Below are 15,600 nucleotides of genomic sequence, written 5' to 3' on the forward strand. Positions count from 1 at the left end.
TGTACGGGAAAACAACAAGCAAGTTGGATAAGTCCTTTAGTTCAGTTGTATTCTGTTATTATGACATATGGCTGTACATTGTGTATGCAGCTGAACACGCAGCAGTGTTGCAGGGAGGTCATGCCTGCTAAAAGCCACTAGGGGGAAAGATAGGCTAACAATGCTGTACTGAATGAATAATCTAGTACTGAACTGAATCCGTGAGGTGCTTTGAAACATCTGCACACTGATGTAAATCTGTCTCTAGCATGTCTGATTTCTGTTGTACTACATGTTGTATGAATTTTTCTTCATGCATGTGCTCGTGAGAATATAATGAGGTGAATGTAAAACCATCTCCATTTGTGCATTATTCACTGTACAAAATGGTGGCCTATTAAATGAAACACAACAGTCATATGAGTTTATGACTGTAGTACGTGTGAATGTAACCTGTCATCCCTGTTTAAAAAGATTCAAAATCACTATTATTCTAGTCCACTTCTACACATGTTATATTTAGTTTTTGCATTATACAGCTTATAAGCATTTATTCTTATTAATCTGCCTTTTTCCACATTCATTCTTGATGTTCAGTTTTATATCATTTCCCTCCCACTGCCTGAAATAATCTTCCATCAACACCAGTTTTTGCTGATTCTGCAGAGGGCGAGTATGTGAGCGAGGCCCTGCTGGTTCCAGACCGATGCCGTTTCCTCCACCAGGAGCAGATGGATGCATGCGAGAGCTACGTCTACTGGCACAACATTGCTAAAGAGGTGATGAGGGTTATGTTATGTTAGATTCTTAAAATAAAAATTTAGGAACAAAGGCACAACATTTACTGGCATATGGGTGACATATCTGCCATGAGTGCTGTGTGTATATATTTCATTTTTTATAAACAAAGTTAACATTTATGTGCAGTTTTAAGGCCTCATGCACATTCTTGCTAACAACCCAGTACTCTAAAACAGCATTTCCCATGTTTTTTATTTTTATTTATTTATTTATTTTTATCTTGGGATTCACTTATTAAAAATGAAATGCCAACTCACTCCCATTCACTATTGAACACTACTACATGAACACTTACTGACATTACTGAACTTATAATGTTATCTTTATTAGGTACACCAGCCATTTTGAGGAGCACACATTTGATAAGTCACAACTTGGTTTTAGTATGCACATAAAATACTTTAGAAATGTCACAAAATACATTTACATTTATGCATTTGGCAGACGCTTTTTTCCAAAGCGACTTACAAGGGAAGATTAACAATTAAGCTCTCTCTCGCTCTAGTTTATTTGTAAAGCACTTTAAAAAAACCACAGTGGACCAAAGTGCTCTACAGATGACTAAATTAAAACCAAAATAAAAGAATAAAATACAAGAATAGATTAAAGATGAAAAAGCAGCTGTACAATTAAAAACAATAAAAATACAAACAATAAATCAATGCAAATATCAAATAAAACAATAGAATAAAAATGATAATACATTCAAACATGGAATGTTTGAAAGTGCTAGGACAGGAGGTGCTCTCTGAAGAGCTGGGTCTTCAAGAGCTTCTTGAAGATAGGCAGGCACGCCCCTGTTCTGGTGGTGCTCAGTAGATCATTCCACCAACGTGGAACGACCCATGAGAAGAGCCTGGATTGTCTTGTGCAAGGTTTTGGGACCAGATGACATTCCCTAGATGTATATAGGCACAGTTCACAGGCTATTTTGTCATCTTCTACTTCTTAATGCTCAGTTATTTTCATAATTTATTACAAAAACACAAATATCTTCTTACTTTATGATCTCTGTTTTTACTTGCACAACCCCTCTGCCTTTGTATTAATCCTCTCCTTTGTTATGTCTGTGATAGGCATGCACTGCAGAGAGTCTGGAGCTCCACAGTTATGGAATGCTGTTGCCGTGTGGAGACCATTACCGTGGGGTTGAGTACGTGTGCTGCCCAGGCAGAAGTAGCTCTACCAGCAAAGGGGAAACAGAGGGAGAGGTCCCTGCTGTTCCTCAAGTACTCACATCCCAGACTAGCGGAAGAACCAATTCTGTGTAAGACGGCTACTAATTGATTCAGCATGACCTGAGGAGGAGAGGCTGTGTATTAATGTGACCTCCCTCTTTTTTTTTTACAGTGTAAAAGTGACAGCCCCCACTCCAAGCCCCTCTCCTGACACAGATGTGGAAGAGGCTGATATGGAAGAGGAGGATGACGAAGTGGTGGAGGAAGAGGAGGAAGAAGAAGAAGAGGAGGAAGTTGATGAGGACGATGTGGAGGACGACGAGGAGGAAGATGAAGAAGGGGCAGTAGCAGTGAAAGATCCAGAGGAATATGAATACCCTATTGACTCAGGTCCGTACCAGACATCCGACTATCTGGACTTTTTCTACGATGAAAAAAACCACAAACCCACCACCTCAGCACCTCTGATGAAGGGAGACAGCTGTGAGTGTCCCTAATACAGTGTGTCAGAGTTCATGCACAGTGAATAGAGCAGCTGAACTCCTTACACATGTGTCTGAATAAGTCAAATACATGTGTAAGGTAAGAATTTCAGTGAGGGGTGGTAATGGTTTGAATATCATTTGAAGTGGTGAACATAATGCTATTAAATCCAACAGTACAGATAAATACCTACATCATACTTCCCAACCTTCAATTTCACCTTAAGTTAAACATTAAAACACCTATTTCAGTCCCTCCAGCACCTTTCATCTCCATTCTGTTTGGAAACTTTAGAAAACAAAATTGTCATTGTAGTTTTCAGTGCTGCAATGGTACATACAATAAATGCAGACTCAACAAGCGTGCACCAATCAACTAAACAAAGGGAATGAATGCAGTTTATCCGCAGTCATTCATTTCACCTCATCAACACATTAGATCTAGTCAGTAGGTAAGGCATTGGTAGGATTCTCTCATAGATCCACTTCCTAAAGCATGGGTCGGCAACCTTTGCCATCTAAAGAGCCATTTTGGGACAGAAAAAGAAAAACAAAACTGTCTGGAGCCAAAAGATACCCTTATACCTTTCCTCAAACTGGTGACTGTTTAAGAAGCTCTTTAAGATTAGTTTGTACAGAATATGTGGAGAATAAATCAAAGTTTCAGTGCATTTACAGAACTACAAAGAAATGACAACACTAAAGAAAACAGTGATATTTGTCATTATTTTTGTTTGATGCAAAGATCAACTGGTAAGTGAAGGTTTTTTTTGCAATGGAGAATACAGATAAGTACCTTCAGTGTTATAAAATTAAAAAGTAGTCTACTTTTGTTACTTCTACTATTTTTTATTCATTTAGAGTAGAGTCTACATTTTTACAACTGTATAACATCAGAATCATTTTATTGCTATGGCAAAATGTGTACCAAAATAAAGTGGGCCCAAGAGCCATATGTGGCCCTGGAGACACAGGTTGTCTACCCTTGGCCTAAAACATGATCAAATCCTTCCACAGTGAAATGAAAGAGACTGTAGAGTTCAATGGTTCACCTCAGCATCTGCAACAGGAACAAACACACTTGTAAGGCTACTGTCTTTGGGACCACGTGTACCAGATCAGATGGCAGGATTTTCAACTCTGCCCACCTCAGAACCAAAATAAGAGTATGTTAAAGGAGTCATATTTTTCTAAACCCACTTTTATCAGTCTTTGGTTCATTTATTTGTGTATTTGGACCCTGATAGTTCATAAAGTTTGAATTTGAGCCCTCCAGGTGCTGCAAAGCTATCTTTATATTAATTTTGGCAAAAATCGAGTGGATTACTGCAACATGTTTTAATTCCTGCTTAATTTGTTACATCTATAACTAGTTACTTCATGACTTTTGCACATAGAAGGTCAAGACTTCCAACGAACATTTCTCCGAATACAACATAACTGTTTGTCAGCAGCAGCGGCTGTAGTCCATACTGAAAATATATCCAAACTTCGAGCCGATTCCCTAAAATGTTCAGTTGTTGGTTGAACAGGACAGAGCAGCACAGCCAACAACCTGGAGGGGGTGGGGTGTGAAGTGGCTCATGTGCATTTAAAGGGCCAGCGCTCAAAATGACCTTTCTGGTGTCATTACTCAGAAATAGGGTTGAAGATGGACCTGTGGAGTTGAATTAATAAAGAATTCAGACCCAAACATAGCATTTACAGTTTATGTAGACTACAGGGAAATGTTTTAAAATGCATAATTCCATTTAAAAAGGCTAAATATCACTCCTTTAAGTTATTACTGGGCATATGTTGTTTTCTGGTGACACAGCAGTTATTCCATACATCCATCAAGAACTCCAAACACTACTAGACTACTTCTGCAAAATCTGTAAAAATGTCAACCTGAGTACCTTTTTTTACCCAAAGTTTTTCTTGTAGTCCACCAATTACAGTTTAAGTTTTATTGTCTGTAGAATACTTTTAATGTCTTTCTTTTTCTATGTATATTGTAAATGAGAACCCCGATAAACCTCGATATAATCTGACAAATGGTTGAATAAATAAGACTAAAGACAACAAACATCCTAGGGCAGGATACAGAAACACTTGAAGTCTTTGAATTGACACTCACAGTCATTTACTACTAACAATAAATGCACTTACCTCAGATCAGTAAGATCATGTCCTCCCACAGAGGATTGGGAAGGTAGTTACAAATAAATTGATATTGCTATATGAAACAATAGCAACATCATGTCTGACATTACGTTTTACTCCAAATTACTGTAAAATTGCAGGTCAGGTGAAGGCCAAGATGGAATGTATGAAAGCGAGTTATGAGCTACATATCCTAGACTGGAAAGAAGACTTAACACCTTCAGTGTTAGATCTGTATCTTGGCAAATTGGAGCATATAGTGCCAAGGTGCTGTCTGGGGCTGGCCATGTTTACTTTATGGGTAGATATATCCCAAAAAACATGGAAGTCAGCAAGGATGACCACTTCTCACCCCAAAATAAGGTTGAATGAATGCCTGCAAGAAAGACACGATGGCACTCAACAGTAGCATTTGTAGTTGTGAAAGTGTCCTGCACCTTAAAACAGCAGAAATGAAACTAACAGTGACAGCAGACAAGGAAGCACGGAGAAAGAAGACCAGAGACCACACACTAATTCAGCCTCTGAGGTAGAGACTTTCTCTGGTCATTTCAGCCACAGGAGATGCTGCTTTAACTGAGTGGACAGTGAGGATAACCAGGATGCATCACCCCTGGTCAACCCTGGTTGGCAGAGATTCAACACATTTACTCTGTTTTCTAGTCAAAACTCTTGTTTCTGACTCTTTATTTTTGATATCTGTGGTTATTTTACTATTTGGGAGCAGTAGACAGCTCTAACACACTTCACAGTGATTTGTCTTGTGTGTTTGACAAGGTCTGCCCTTTTGGTTCTTAATCACATAATGTGCACCGTGTATTATTTTGAGCAGGCCTGTCCATTTAATTACAGGATAATTGCTCCCTTTCACGTCGGGCCTGCATGACAGTAATAACCTCTGTTTTCTGTGTTTCCCCTCCAGTGACTACACCTCGGCCCACAGACGGAGTTGATGTTTATTTTGAGAAGCCTGTGGATGAGACTGAGCACGCCAACTTCCTTCGTGCTAAAACAGACCTGGAGGAGCGGAGAATGAAGCGCATAAATGAGGTGAATTTCACAGGGCTAAGAACGGGCTAATAGTTTGTTGGCAGGCAGGTTGAACGTTTGATGGTCGATTCATTAATCTCAAATAGGTCTTGCAGTTCCATCGCTCTTAATCCCTAATCTAATTCTCCAAATGACAGGGGCGCTGGCCTGTACAGGCTTCACCTGCAGTTAGGGAGAGCACATTAAAAATACACATATCTGTGTCACTAGAGCTGGGAGGCATGAATTAAAGCTTCTGCCGGATGCACGTCTTTGACCATATTTTAAAGAATTATTGCGTTAAGGTTTATCTAATTTTGATCTTTCTGTCCTGTAGATTATGAAGGAATGGGCAGAGGCAGACAATCAGTCAAAGAACCTCCCAAAATCAGAGCGACAGGCCCTGAATGAGGTAAGCAGACTTTTATCAAACTGCTCTATTAGCTTAGTGTCTTCATATTGAAATGAGAGATGATGATCAAAATGTACTTTTAGTGCTAATTGTAATCGTTCGTGTATTTGCTTGTGTTTCTGTCCTTTACCAGCACTTCCAGTCAGTGCTTCAGACGCTGGAGGAGCAGGTTGCTGGTGAGAGGCAGCGGCTGGTGGAGACTCATCTTGCAAGAGTAGAGGCCATACTCAACAACAACCGCCGCCTGGCCCTAGAGAACTACCTGACCGCTGTCCAGTCCGATCCTCCCCAGGTAAGGCCTTCATAAGTACAGAGCAGTGGAGAAACTATGGCTTAACTAAATAGGCCTAGCCACTGTCTTAATAGTACAGTGATAGGCATTGTTAGGAGACTGCTGGTTGGCCAGGCATTGGGGCCCTCTTTGTTGGTCCCTGGTCCTTGGAGGGAGTTCGGTTGCGGTTGCATGCCTGTGTTCTTCACCTCATTCTCTTTGCCTTGTTCACTCTGTCACCGCAGATTAATGTGAACAACTGATGTTGTGTGGATTTGTTACTGGTATTATTTGAGCGGATGTGGTGTATGATATTCTGTTCATGCTTTCTTTTCTTATATTCATCATTCAATAGGTCTTATGTATTTTATTTTATTTTATTTTATTTTATTTCAGTGTAATTTTCTTTGTTTGTTTGTTTTGTTTTGTTTTTTTTCTCTCTCTCTTCTGCCCAGTTTACTCAGTTCTGGTTGTAGTTATTGTTACCATTATAATTATCACCATGGTTGTTACTGTTTGTATTATTGATACTTTCTTGTGAGGGTCTTCGCCACCTTCTTCTCTATTGCTCTCTCCCCTTCACCCCCCCCCATGTCAGGTCCGGCATCGAAATGTGGTTCAATAAAACTCATAATAAAGTCAGTAGAATATCAAGGGGAGGTTCATATACTTTATGAAGTTACCCTTGGCAAAGCAAATTTGTGTAGTACCAAAAGGCAGCCAGACTGCCATTCTGCTGTTAGGATGCTGGACAAGACAAGTTAAAAAAAAAAAAAAAAAAAGGAGGGGGTGCATGATGGCTTGCCAGGGGGGCCATGGGGTCACTCCTGGGTGTGTTTTTTTTTTTTTTTTTTTTTCCTTCAGGTGAGAACATGTAGCAGGTGGAACTAATGTTTTAGCGTTGGAGCACCCTGGACTCATTTTAGGGACGTACAACAAACAAATCTACAGCCATGGTGATCTGTCATTAGGCTAGACAAAGAGTTTAGGTTTGGAGAATGGACAGGGATTGGACTGGAAAAGAAAAATGTGCAAAATTTTCAGTTTGTGCACAAGCTTCTACAGTTTGCACTTTATTGTTCTGAGATGTGTAATGGAAACGGGTTGCAGCCACTGATATTGTTAACATGTTTATTTTTGTTAACAAAATTTGTTTGTTCTAAAAAAAAAAAAAGGAACTTTATTTTCATAGTTGTAAGATAATTGTGCATTTCCTTTTTTTTTTTCTTTTGAAAAAATATTGTCTCAGGGAGCAGTCTTGTTGAGTTTATTTGTATTGTTCAAGCAAGTTATTTTTAATTTGAACAACAAATTATTCAAGGAAAAGCAAAAAGTATTGTTACAATATTGATGTTTCTTTCAATAAAAGTTATGATTGCACCATCGTTACAATGTAGTTGGGGTTGAGGGGGGCCTGGAGATTTTTCGTCCTCCAAAGTGGGGCCCTAGAGAAAAGACTGAGAACCACTGAATTAAAGCTACATGTGAACCTGGTATATTGTAATGTAATGTTTGTAACTGCAGAGGTCATCTGTGATCTTAATCCCAGGAGAATCAGCCATGTCTGTCATTTGTAAAGTTCAAACTTCACCACAAATGACCTATTGTATTTCAGTGAACACAGAAGTCTTGTTATAATATTAGTCCCTTGTGGATCGACATCTCTGTCATTTGATGGGATATGCAGCATGCTTTGTTTTCCCTGCTGATTCATTCATTTTATTTCCTGGTTGAGGATGATGAAGGATGCACTGGTGATGTTAAATTAAAGTTTTAAAAGTGTTTAGGGAGGAAATTCAAGAGGCTCACACTGTGATATAGTAAGGAAATTCACTGGAAAAAAGCAAACAAGACAATGAGATGCATGACAGCTACGATAGGGAACATTCATTTTCTGTCTGTCAGTGTTGAAATTGCCTTTGACATCAGAATCGGTGAATAATGTCAGTAAATTTGAGTAAAAAAACAAATGTCACTGCGCCTCATGAAACTCAGATGAGGGTAGGTAATTTCCAAATCACTGGAGGTCCACAGGTTATATTAGTTCTGTGCGAATAGGGTTTAAGACTGTGTTTTTGACACTGCGTTTTCCTTCATCTTCCAGCCAGAGCGTGTGCTGCAGGCTCTGAAGCGGTACATTGCTGCAGAGCAGAAGGACCGCAGACATACACTCAGGCACTATCGGCATATTGTGGCCGTCGACCCCCAGAAGGCTGAGCAGATGAAATTCCAGGTGTGTTTGAGAGTGTATGAGATATATGCTCTAAAATGCTTTTTATATGCACCTGTGCTTTTTGAGATGTGAAGCTCCTTTCTGCTGACACACAGAACATAAAGTGCTGAAGTGTTAGCACGCAGCTACAGATACGTTAATAGAGAACTTAAAGTGACGAAGCAGCTGGTTTTTATTAAATTAAAATCAAAGCCTTGAAACTTCAAAAGCAGCTTTAGACACATTACTCCTGAAACTGAAATTTCATCATTAATTTAAGAGTATAATCCACTGCTTCTTTTTTACAGGTATACACACACCTCCATGTGATTGAGGAGAGGATGAACCAGAGTCTTGCACTGCTTTACAAGGATCCTACCTTGGCTAAAGAGCTGCACAGCGACATCCGTAAGATACGCTCCTATAACTCATCATTTAATTCACTTCATTCATTCATTCATCTTCAGAAATGCTTTGTTCTCGAGAGAATTGCGGGGGTGCTGGAGCCTATCTCAGCTATCTATGGGTGAAGGCGGGGTACACCCTGGACGTGTTGCCAGTTCATTGCAGGGTTGACACATACAGATGAACAACCTTTCACTCTTACATTCACACCTATGGCAGGGCAGGGGTGTGATGAATTGGGTTTTTCTGACCTGAAAATGAGGCTTTCTGGAATCATGCAAATCCGCTTTGTTTTTTTTTTTGTTTTTTTTTTTGTTTTTTGGAGGGGGGGGGGGGGTTGGATCCACAGGTCACGTATTGATTCATGTCTTCATGTCACGCCACAAGTAGTTCATTCATTTGTCATGATGAAAACCAAAGAGCCTGCAATCGTTGCAGAAGGTTATCTGATGTATTCTGAGAATTTTGGATGTGTGGTGTGCCGTATAGTTTCCTGCTTTTTTGTCTTTTTTTCAATCACACCTATGTATTGGCAATTTAGATTCACCAATTAACCTATTAGTGCATGTCTGTGGATGGTGGGAAGAATTTTGTTCATCATTTTACAAATCAGGACACCTGTGTGACATTAATGGTACCTAAGAGTGTGTTTTCTTTAATGACCTGCAGAGGAACTGGTCAAAGCAGAGCTGGGAGACATCAGTGAGCTCATGACCACCTCCTTCTCTGAGACCCGGACCACTGAGGAGCTTCTGCCAGCTGAGAGTGAGGAGGTGAAGGATGATGAAGAGGAGGAGGAGGCAGCCTTTCAGAACAGGCCTTATCCTCCTCGCATCGGTACATATTTACACACCACACACTACTTCAACAGTCTTTGCTGTGTTCATAGGGTATAAAATACTTCTCACAGGCTGTTGTTAACACTGCTTTTTTCATTTGTTTCTCTTTAAAGATCTGCAGTCCAATAAGAAAGGTGGGCTTATAACTGAAGAGTATTTTTTTATTTTTTACAGTTTTGCCTCAGATTTGTCTCACTTACTTTTTTTCTCATAGCTGAACATTATTCTGTCTGTTTCTATTTGTGTCTGCAGTCGATGAATATGATGATAACACGTCTGAGAGAAGTGCTACTTATGAATATGAGGAAAAGGTAAGATGATATTTTTTATGTCAATGTAAAGGCCTGACCCTGAAAAGCCTGAACCATTAAATCATTCACAGAAAATTCCAGCTCTTTGAAAGTGGAGCCTTTATTGGTCCTTCTGAACAACCAAAAAATGTTTTGTTTTGTTTTTTTCAAATATCAATTTCCATGTATGAGATTAAATTTTGTATCATATTTGATACATCAGGTCTCAATGCCCAAATGTTATTATTTTTCAACAAAGAAAATCATAATATAACACAAACATGTCTAACAAATTGGTAATTCCTTTTCAAAACTGACAAAGTTCTGCCTCCTTCCTCATTAACCTCCTGAGACCCAGGAAATGTCAGCAAAGTACAAGCCTTTTTTGTTTTTTTATTAAAAAAGTGCCTATATTGGAAAGATCATGATGCAACAGTTTTTTCAGATGCAGTTTTTAAGATTTTTATTGAATGTCCTTTGTGGTGGACAGTTTTCTTTTCTTTTTTTTTTTTTTTTTTTTTGTATAAAGTTGTGAAACTCTTGTCCACAAATGTGGACAGAAAACCCATAGCTGGGTCTTAGGAGGTTAATGACAATCTTGTAGTGTCACTGGAAAGGCCTCTGGTGAACAAATTCCTCCCCCCTGGTGGATTATCTGTTTATTGGATGTATCTAATTGTATACATCAGGTTTTTCAAGAAAAAAAATATCACACTGATCATGTAGAGGGCTTTAAAACTCATGTATCAATTATGATACGTTTGGTGTTATAGGGTTAAACTTGCACCATGTTATTTTAATGGACAGTATGCTTCACTGTATGCTTTATGCATGTCCCCTTTCTCCTTTTCCTATATTCTCTGCCGCTCTTAGAGTAACACCTCTGCTGAGCTCAAGTTATTAGACTCCAAGCCCCCTGAGATTGAAAGAGATGAATTGGTAAGTGTCTTCTATATTAAACACATTCTAATACGTTTCAGATGATTACTTGTGGGAGCGTCATTTCTAATAAAATGATGTTTATATATGAATTATTTGTCTCAAAAGTCTCTCTGCTCATTTCATTCTTTCCACAGCAACCTGACGCTTTGGAGACATTTAACCGTGGTGCCATGGTGGGGTTGCTTGTGGTTGCTGTGGCAATTGCCATGGTGATGGTAATCAGCCTGCTGCTGGTGCGTAGGAAGCCCTATGGTACTATCAGCCATGGCATCGTAGAGGTACGACCCCACACAAGCCCTGCAGTCTTAATGGATCACAGGAGGAAGCTTCATTTCATTTATAAATATACATCCATGCCTGACATTCAGGAAGTTGACCAGAAAAAAACATTCAATATATTGTGCTCATACTGTCTACAATGAAATACAAGTCAGTTAAGTCAATTTAACAAGTAGCAAGTACAATTTAATGTGATATTTACCCTTTTAATTAGTGTTTTCCATACTTCTGTAAATTATTTACAATAGTTTGTTAAAGTGTCAGCAGTGATTAATATATTTAGTTGCAGGGGCACTGCTACCAATTGTAGGCCCCATGAAAGGTAAACATTGTGGACCCTTTCATAAAATTCAGTATCTTGTCGATCTGTCAGAGAGGAGGGGGGGTATATATGTGTATGTATGTAAGTATGTATGTATGTATGTATGTATGTGGGGGTGTGGTCCATACATAATGTCACTTTTGCTAGTGTGAAAATGAAAGTGAAACTTAACACACTTTCAATGTCCGACTCCCAACTTCTGTGCCTCTCATACACCAGATCTTATAAGAAGTTTTCACAACTTCTAGCCTGTATCCACTGGACCCCCTCCACTGCTCTATGGGGCCCCCACAAATGCTGGGCCCCATGAATTTGTCATGTTTATCCCCCCTTATCGGCACCACAGCTTAGTTATAATCATGAGCCCTTTGAAGTTGATGTAATGGTTTCTCTCTACAGTCACTTATAAAAATACAAGTACACAAAAGACCCTTGTTGGTAAATCTGCATTTTGTGTTGTACAGCAGATGTGACTCCATGAAGGTGACCTGCTCCCTCTGTGATGCAAACAGCTCTTTTTTTAGTTACAGAAACACAACTATTGTTGTTTTCAGGAGGTTTATACACTAATCAGAACAAAATTATGAATATTATAGTTAGTTTCTGCAATTAAATCTTCCTGAATTGGTCGAAATCCAACAGACTGAACCTTTAATAGATGGTAGATGGTGGATTATGAATGTCTGTGATGATGATTTGATGTGGTGTCGTGTCAGGAATGTGTAATAACTCATGATTTTGCCTGTCTCACAGCAGGTCGACCCCATGCTGACCCCAGAAGAACGACAGCTCAACAAAATGCAAAACCATGGTTATGAAAACCCAACTTACAAATTCTTTGAACAGATGAACTGAGGTATCGGGGCTGCCAACAAGTCATGCCCAACCACTTGTTTTGCCCCTCCACTTTTCCTTGATGTGGTGTTCCAGCCACACTCTGTGATGGATTTATGATGTGTTGCAAACATAAAGATACTGATAAAGTATGGGCTACATCCCAAACCCAATGTAAATGATCAACAACAAGCTATCATCATCACCAGAATGCGAATAATGAGATATGATACCAACTCACATCATCTATTGTAATAATATACTCCTGAATTAGAGTCTGATGATTGTTCTTTCCATTAGCAGTGCCACAGCATTTCATAATCCTGAAAACATTCACCTCATAGACAGGAAAATCATCCCAGTGGCATGACTTGATCTATCGTTCCTCACTAGAAACTGAAGTTGAGCGGTGCATAATGCTTTATAGTATGTATTTTTGAGTAGTATTCTCTTTGTTGAAATCGTACCACAGTTAGATATACACTAATGTATCTGTGTAGATGAGTGTGAGTGACAGCCTAGTTAAATTATGCTGTAATTCTCAATTTTAAAGTCACTCAGTGATGAAAAGACAATTATAAAAAGCTAATTGTCTGACTAATCTTACCTCCATGAGCTACTGTAATATCAAGATGTTAACACTGAGTGTGGAGGTGTTTACTTTGAATGTGTGAGACATTTAGGGTCGCTGGCTTTAACGTAAAACCCAGAAGGCCAACTGAAGACCACGTTAGTTGAACTAAGTGCTGGTGGTACATAATTATTGGGCTTAATATGGTTTTGAGGATCCGTCCTCATTAAACTAATTTAGTCGGTGAATGAGTTTTTTTTTTTATTTGTACTGCTACCTAAAGATCTGTAAAAGCAGATAATCAGAAATCTGTTATTTTACTGAAAGCATGACAACTTGGTGTATGATGCTGCTGTATTATTTGTGTTGTTCCCGTCATTGCTTTTGAAAAGTCGGAAATGTCACCGTTCAAAATGGACACTGTAAATAACGTAAGAAATACATACTACTAGTTGTAGACATTTCTATGATTAATTTGCATTGATGTAATGGAATAATACATAAAAATAGTACATTGTGCTGTTATGAAGAGGAGAAACATTTTCCTAACATGGCTGATTGAAAACGGACTGTTGTAAAAACCAGCACAAGACAACGACACAGTAACTTCTTTCTGAATGTATTTAAGGTAGACGTTGAGATTCCATCTTCTTTTCAGTAATGCGTCATTCCCCTAGTAGACCTCATAAGAGTAGGGAAGTTCAACACATCTAAGAGACAGACCACACACCTGATGTCCTTCTCATCACTTCCTGTAGCAGCCTGTTAATTTTTATTTTATTACTTTTTTTTCTCCAAATTTGGCAGATGTGTATATGAGGAGTGGAACTTCAGGCTTAGGCGTTTTATGCAGACAAACCACAGCTATATTAAAGTGAGGTGTCAGTGTGTATATTAAGTCCTAAAAACAGACCACACTCAGGCATGATAATAGTAAAAACATAATGTATGTCTTTAAATCCATTGATTCAGTATGCTGCCAGTTTGACATCTTTGGACTCAACTACATTGAATGTTAGTGCTCTATAGATGCTATATTTAAGTTATTCTCCTCATAAATAGCTTTTCACCTAATGACTCATTGTAGTTTGTCATAATTATGATAAACATAGTTCCCTGTGTAGGTAAAAGGGTAAAAAGGGATTGCCCCTTTCTCTGGTTCTGGTTGATTATCTGCTTGTGTGACAGGTTGATTTCCTTTCGCCATTTAATTTAATCAGACAGTCTTGGTTAAGGAATGTCATGTAGTTGGATGTTGCTTTATATTCATCAGGCTTTTATTGTAATATACTATAATTCATACCCAAAGGAGGTCATGTTTTATTTCTTTGTTATGGTTTAAGTTTTCCAAGAATTTCTTCATTCTGATTAAAACTGTTTACCTTATGTTTTTCTGTAATGTTTGCTTTAAAATAAGCAAAAAAAAAAAACACTATCATTTGGCATCAGTTTTCTGTTTTTCTTGTAAGGCAGGTTGATTGCAGGTTGCGACTGCGTTATGACAGATGAAGAGAAGAGTCATAGCCCTTGTATAATTTGTACAGCTAGTGAATGAAAATGTTGTATGTTCACAGTTTAAGTCAGTTGATCTTGTAATGATACTACTGAAACATAGAAGAGAATAAGCTTGCCTGTGTTTCCCAAACCACTGAAGGTTTCCTACCAGCATTTAGCAGACTTAGAATGGTGTATACTGTAGTTACTCAGATCACATTTGTACGTACGTCCTCTGTCAAAATCTAGACTTCTTTGTTGGTCTGTCCCCTTTATCCCCCCCCCCAATGAGATATAAACAATGTTACTGAGATTTTAATTGCTGCATTAATGCCTTTTACAATGCTGTGTTTTGGATGTAATTATTCTGTATTTTTTATTTGTATGTAATAATCAGTTTGGGTCATGCTTTTCACCTGTAATGTAATTTTAGAAACTTGTATAAGAAAACATTTACAAGTTTGATACTGTACGTTCAGAAAATGTGAAATACAGACTGGTGTATGGCCTCTGCCTAATTGACAAGGTATGGCACTAAGCACAAGTACAACCAAATTTCTCCATTTGTGTACAGGTTGCTAAATGTTAGACATTGATTCTGTCTGTCTAATTTCAAATATATTGCATTAGATCTAGAGACATGGATAGCATCATTTAGAGAGCTGTTTTCATTTTCATTTAGACCTTAACCAAAGACATGCTCCACAAATAAGCAGACAGATATTCTAATTTGGCAGAATGTTCTCTGTTGTGTAACTGTATTTGCAAGCAATCTGAGATATAAAACTGGTCAAGCTAATTAATAGTGTAATAAAAATGAATGACCCATAACACATTGCGTGTGATTATTGAAGTTCTTCTTTACATCATTTATCTAATATGCAAATGATTTGCATCATGTTCACATGTATAGGAAACTTCATTCAGTCATTTTTTCTCTTTCACATAACAACATCAGAGTGAGAACTGACCATACTGGTGATGTAAAAGCCACAGTCAACAAGTGGAAACTCTACACTGGAAACTACTCACACAGGAAAATGTTTCTTTCTTCTCCTGCATCTCCTCAGTTGAATTTCTTAGGAAGAAGAAACTTAAAGCAGAAAGCATGTATT

The 15,600-nt window shown here is 38.4% G+C and overlaps 1 protein-coding gene across 5 annotated transcripts in view; it reads left to right on the forward strand.

Moving 5' to 3' along the window:
- Positions 1-15,316, forward strand: part of aplp1 (amyloid beta (A4) precursor-like protein 1) — a 37,275-nt gene extending 21,959 nt beyond the window's left edge. The window contains exons 4-17 of one of the 5 annotated variants that reach the window (XM_030157153.1): positions 628-758; positions 1,857-2,047; positions 2,131-2,441; positions 5,508-5,635; positions 5,952-6,026; positions 6,160-6,318; positions 8,402-8,530; positions 8,818-8,917; positions 9,584-9,751; positions 9,867-9,887; positions 10,006-10,064; positions 10,917-10,982; positions 11,120-11,263; positions 12,340-15,316. In XM_030157153.1, coding sequence (XP_030013013.1) covers positions 628-758; positions 1,857-2,047; positions 2,131-2,441; positions 5,508-5,635; positions 5,952-6,026; positions 6,160-6,318; positions 8,402-8,530; positions 8,818-8,917; positions 9,584-9,751; positions 9,867-9,887; positions 10,006-10,064; positions 10,917-10,982; positions 11,120-11,263; positions 12,340-12,441 — 1,784 coding nt within the window. In that variant the 3' untranslated portion in view covers positions 12,442-15,316. The remainder of the gene's footprint in view (positions 1-627; positions 759-1,856; positions 2,048-2,130; positions 2,442-5,507; positions 5,636-5,951; positions 6,027-6,159; positions 6,319-8,401; positions 8,531-8,817; positions 8,918-9,583; positions 9,752-9,866; positions 9,888-10,005; positions 10,065-10,916; positions 10,983-11,119; positions 11,264-12,339) is intronic. The other 4 variants (XM_030157154.1, XM_030157157.1, XM_030157155.1 and 1 more) reach the window with 4 other exon arrangements.
- Positions 15,317-15,600: the final 284 nt, after the last annotated feature.

The sequence above is a fragment of the Sphaeramia orbicularis genome, chromosome 16, assembly GCF_902148855.1.
Source record: "Sphaeramia orbicularis chromosome 16, fSphaOr1.1, whole genome shotgun sequence".
NCBI classification, from domain to species: domain Eukaryota; kingdom Metazoa; phylum Chordata; class Actinopteri; order Kurtiformes; family Apogonidae; genus Sphaeramia; species Sphaeramia orbicularis.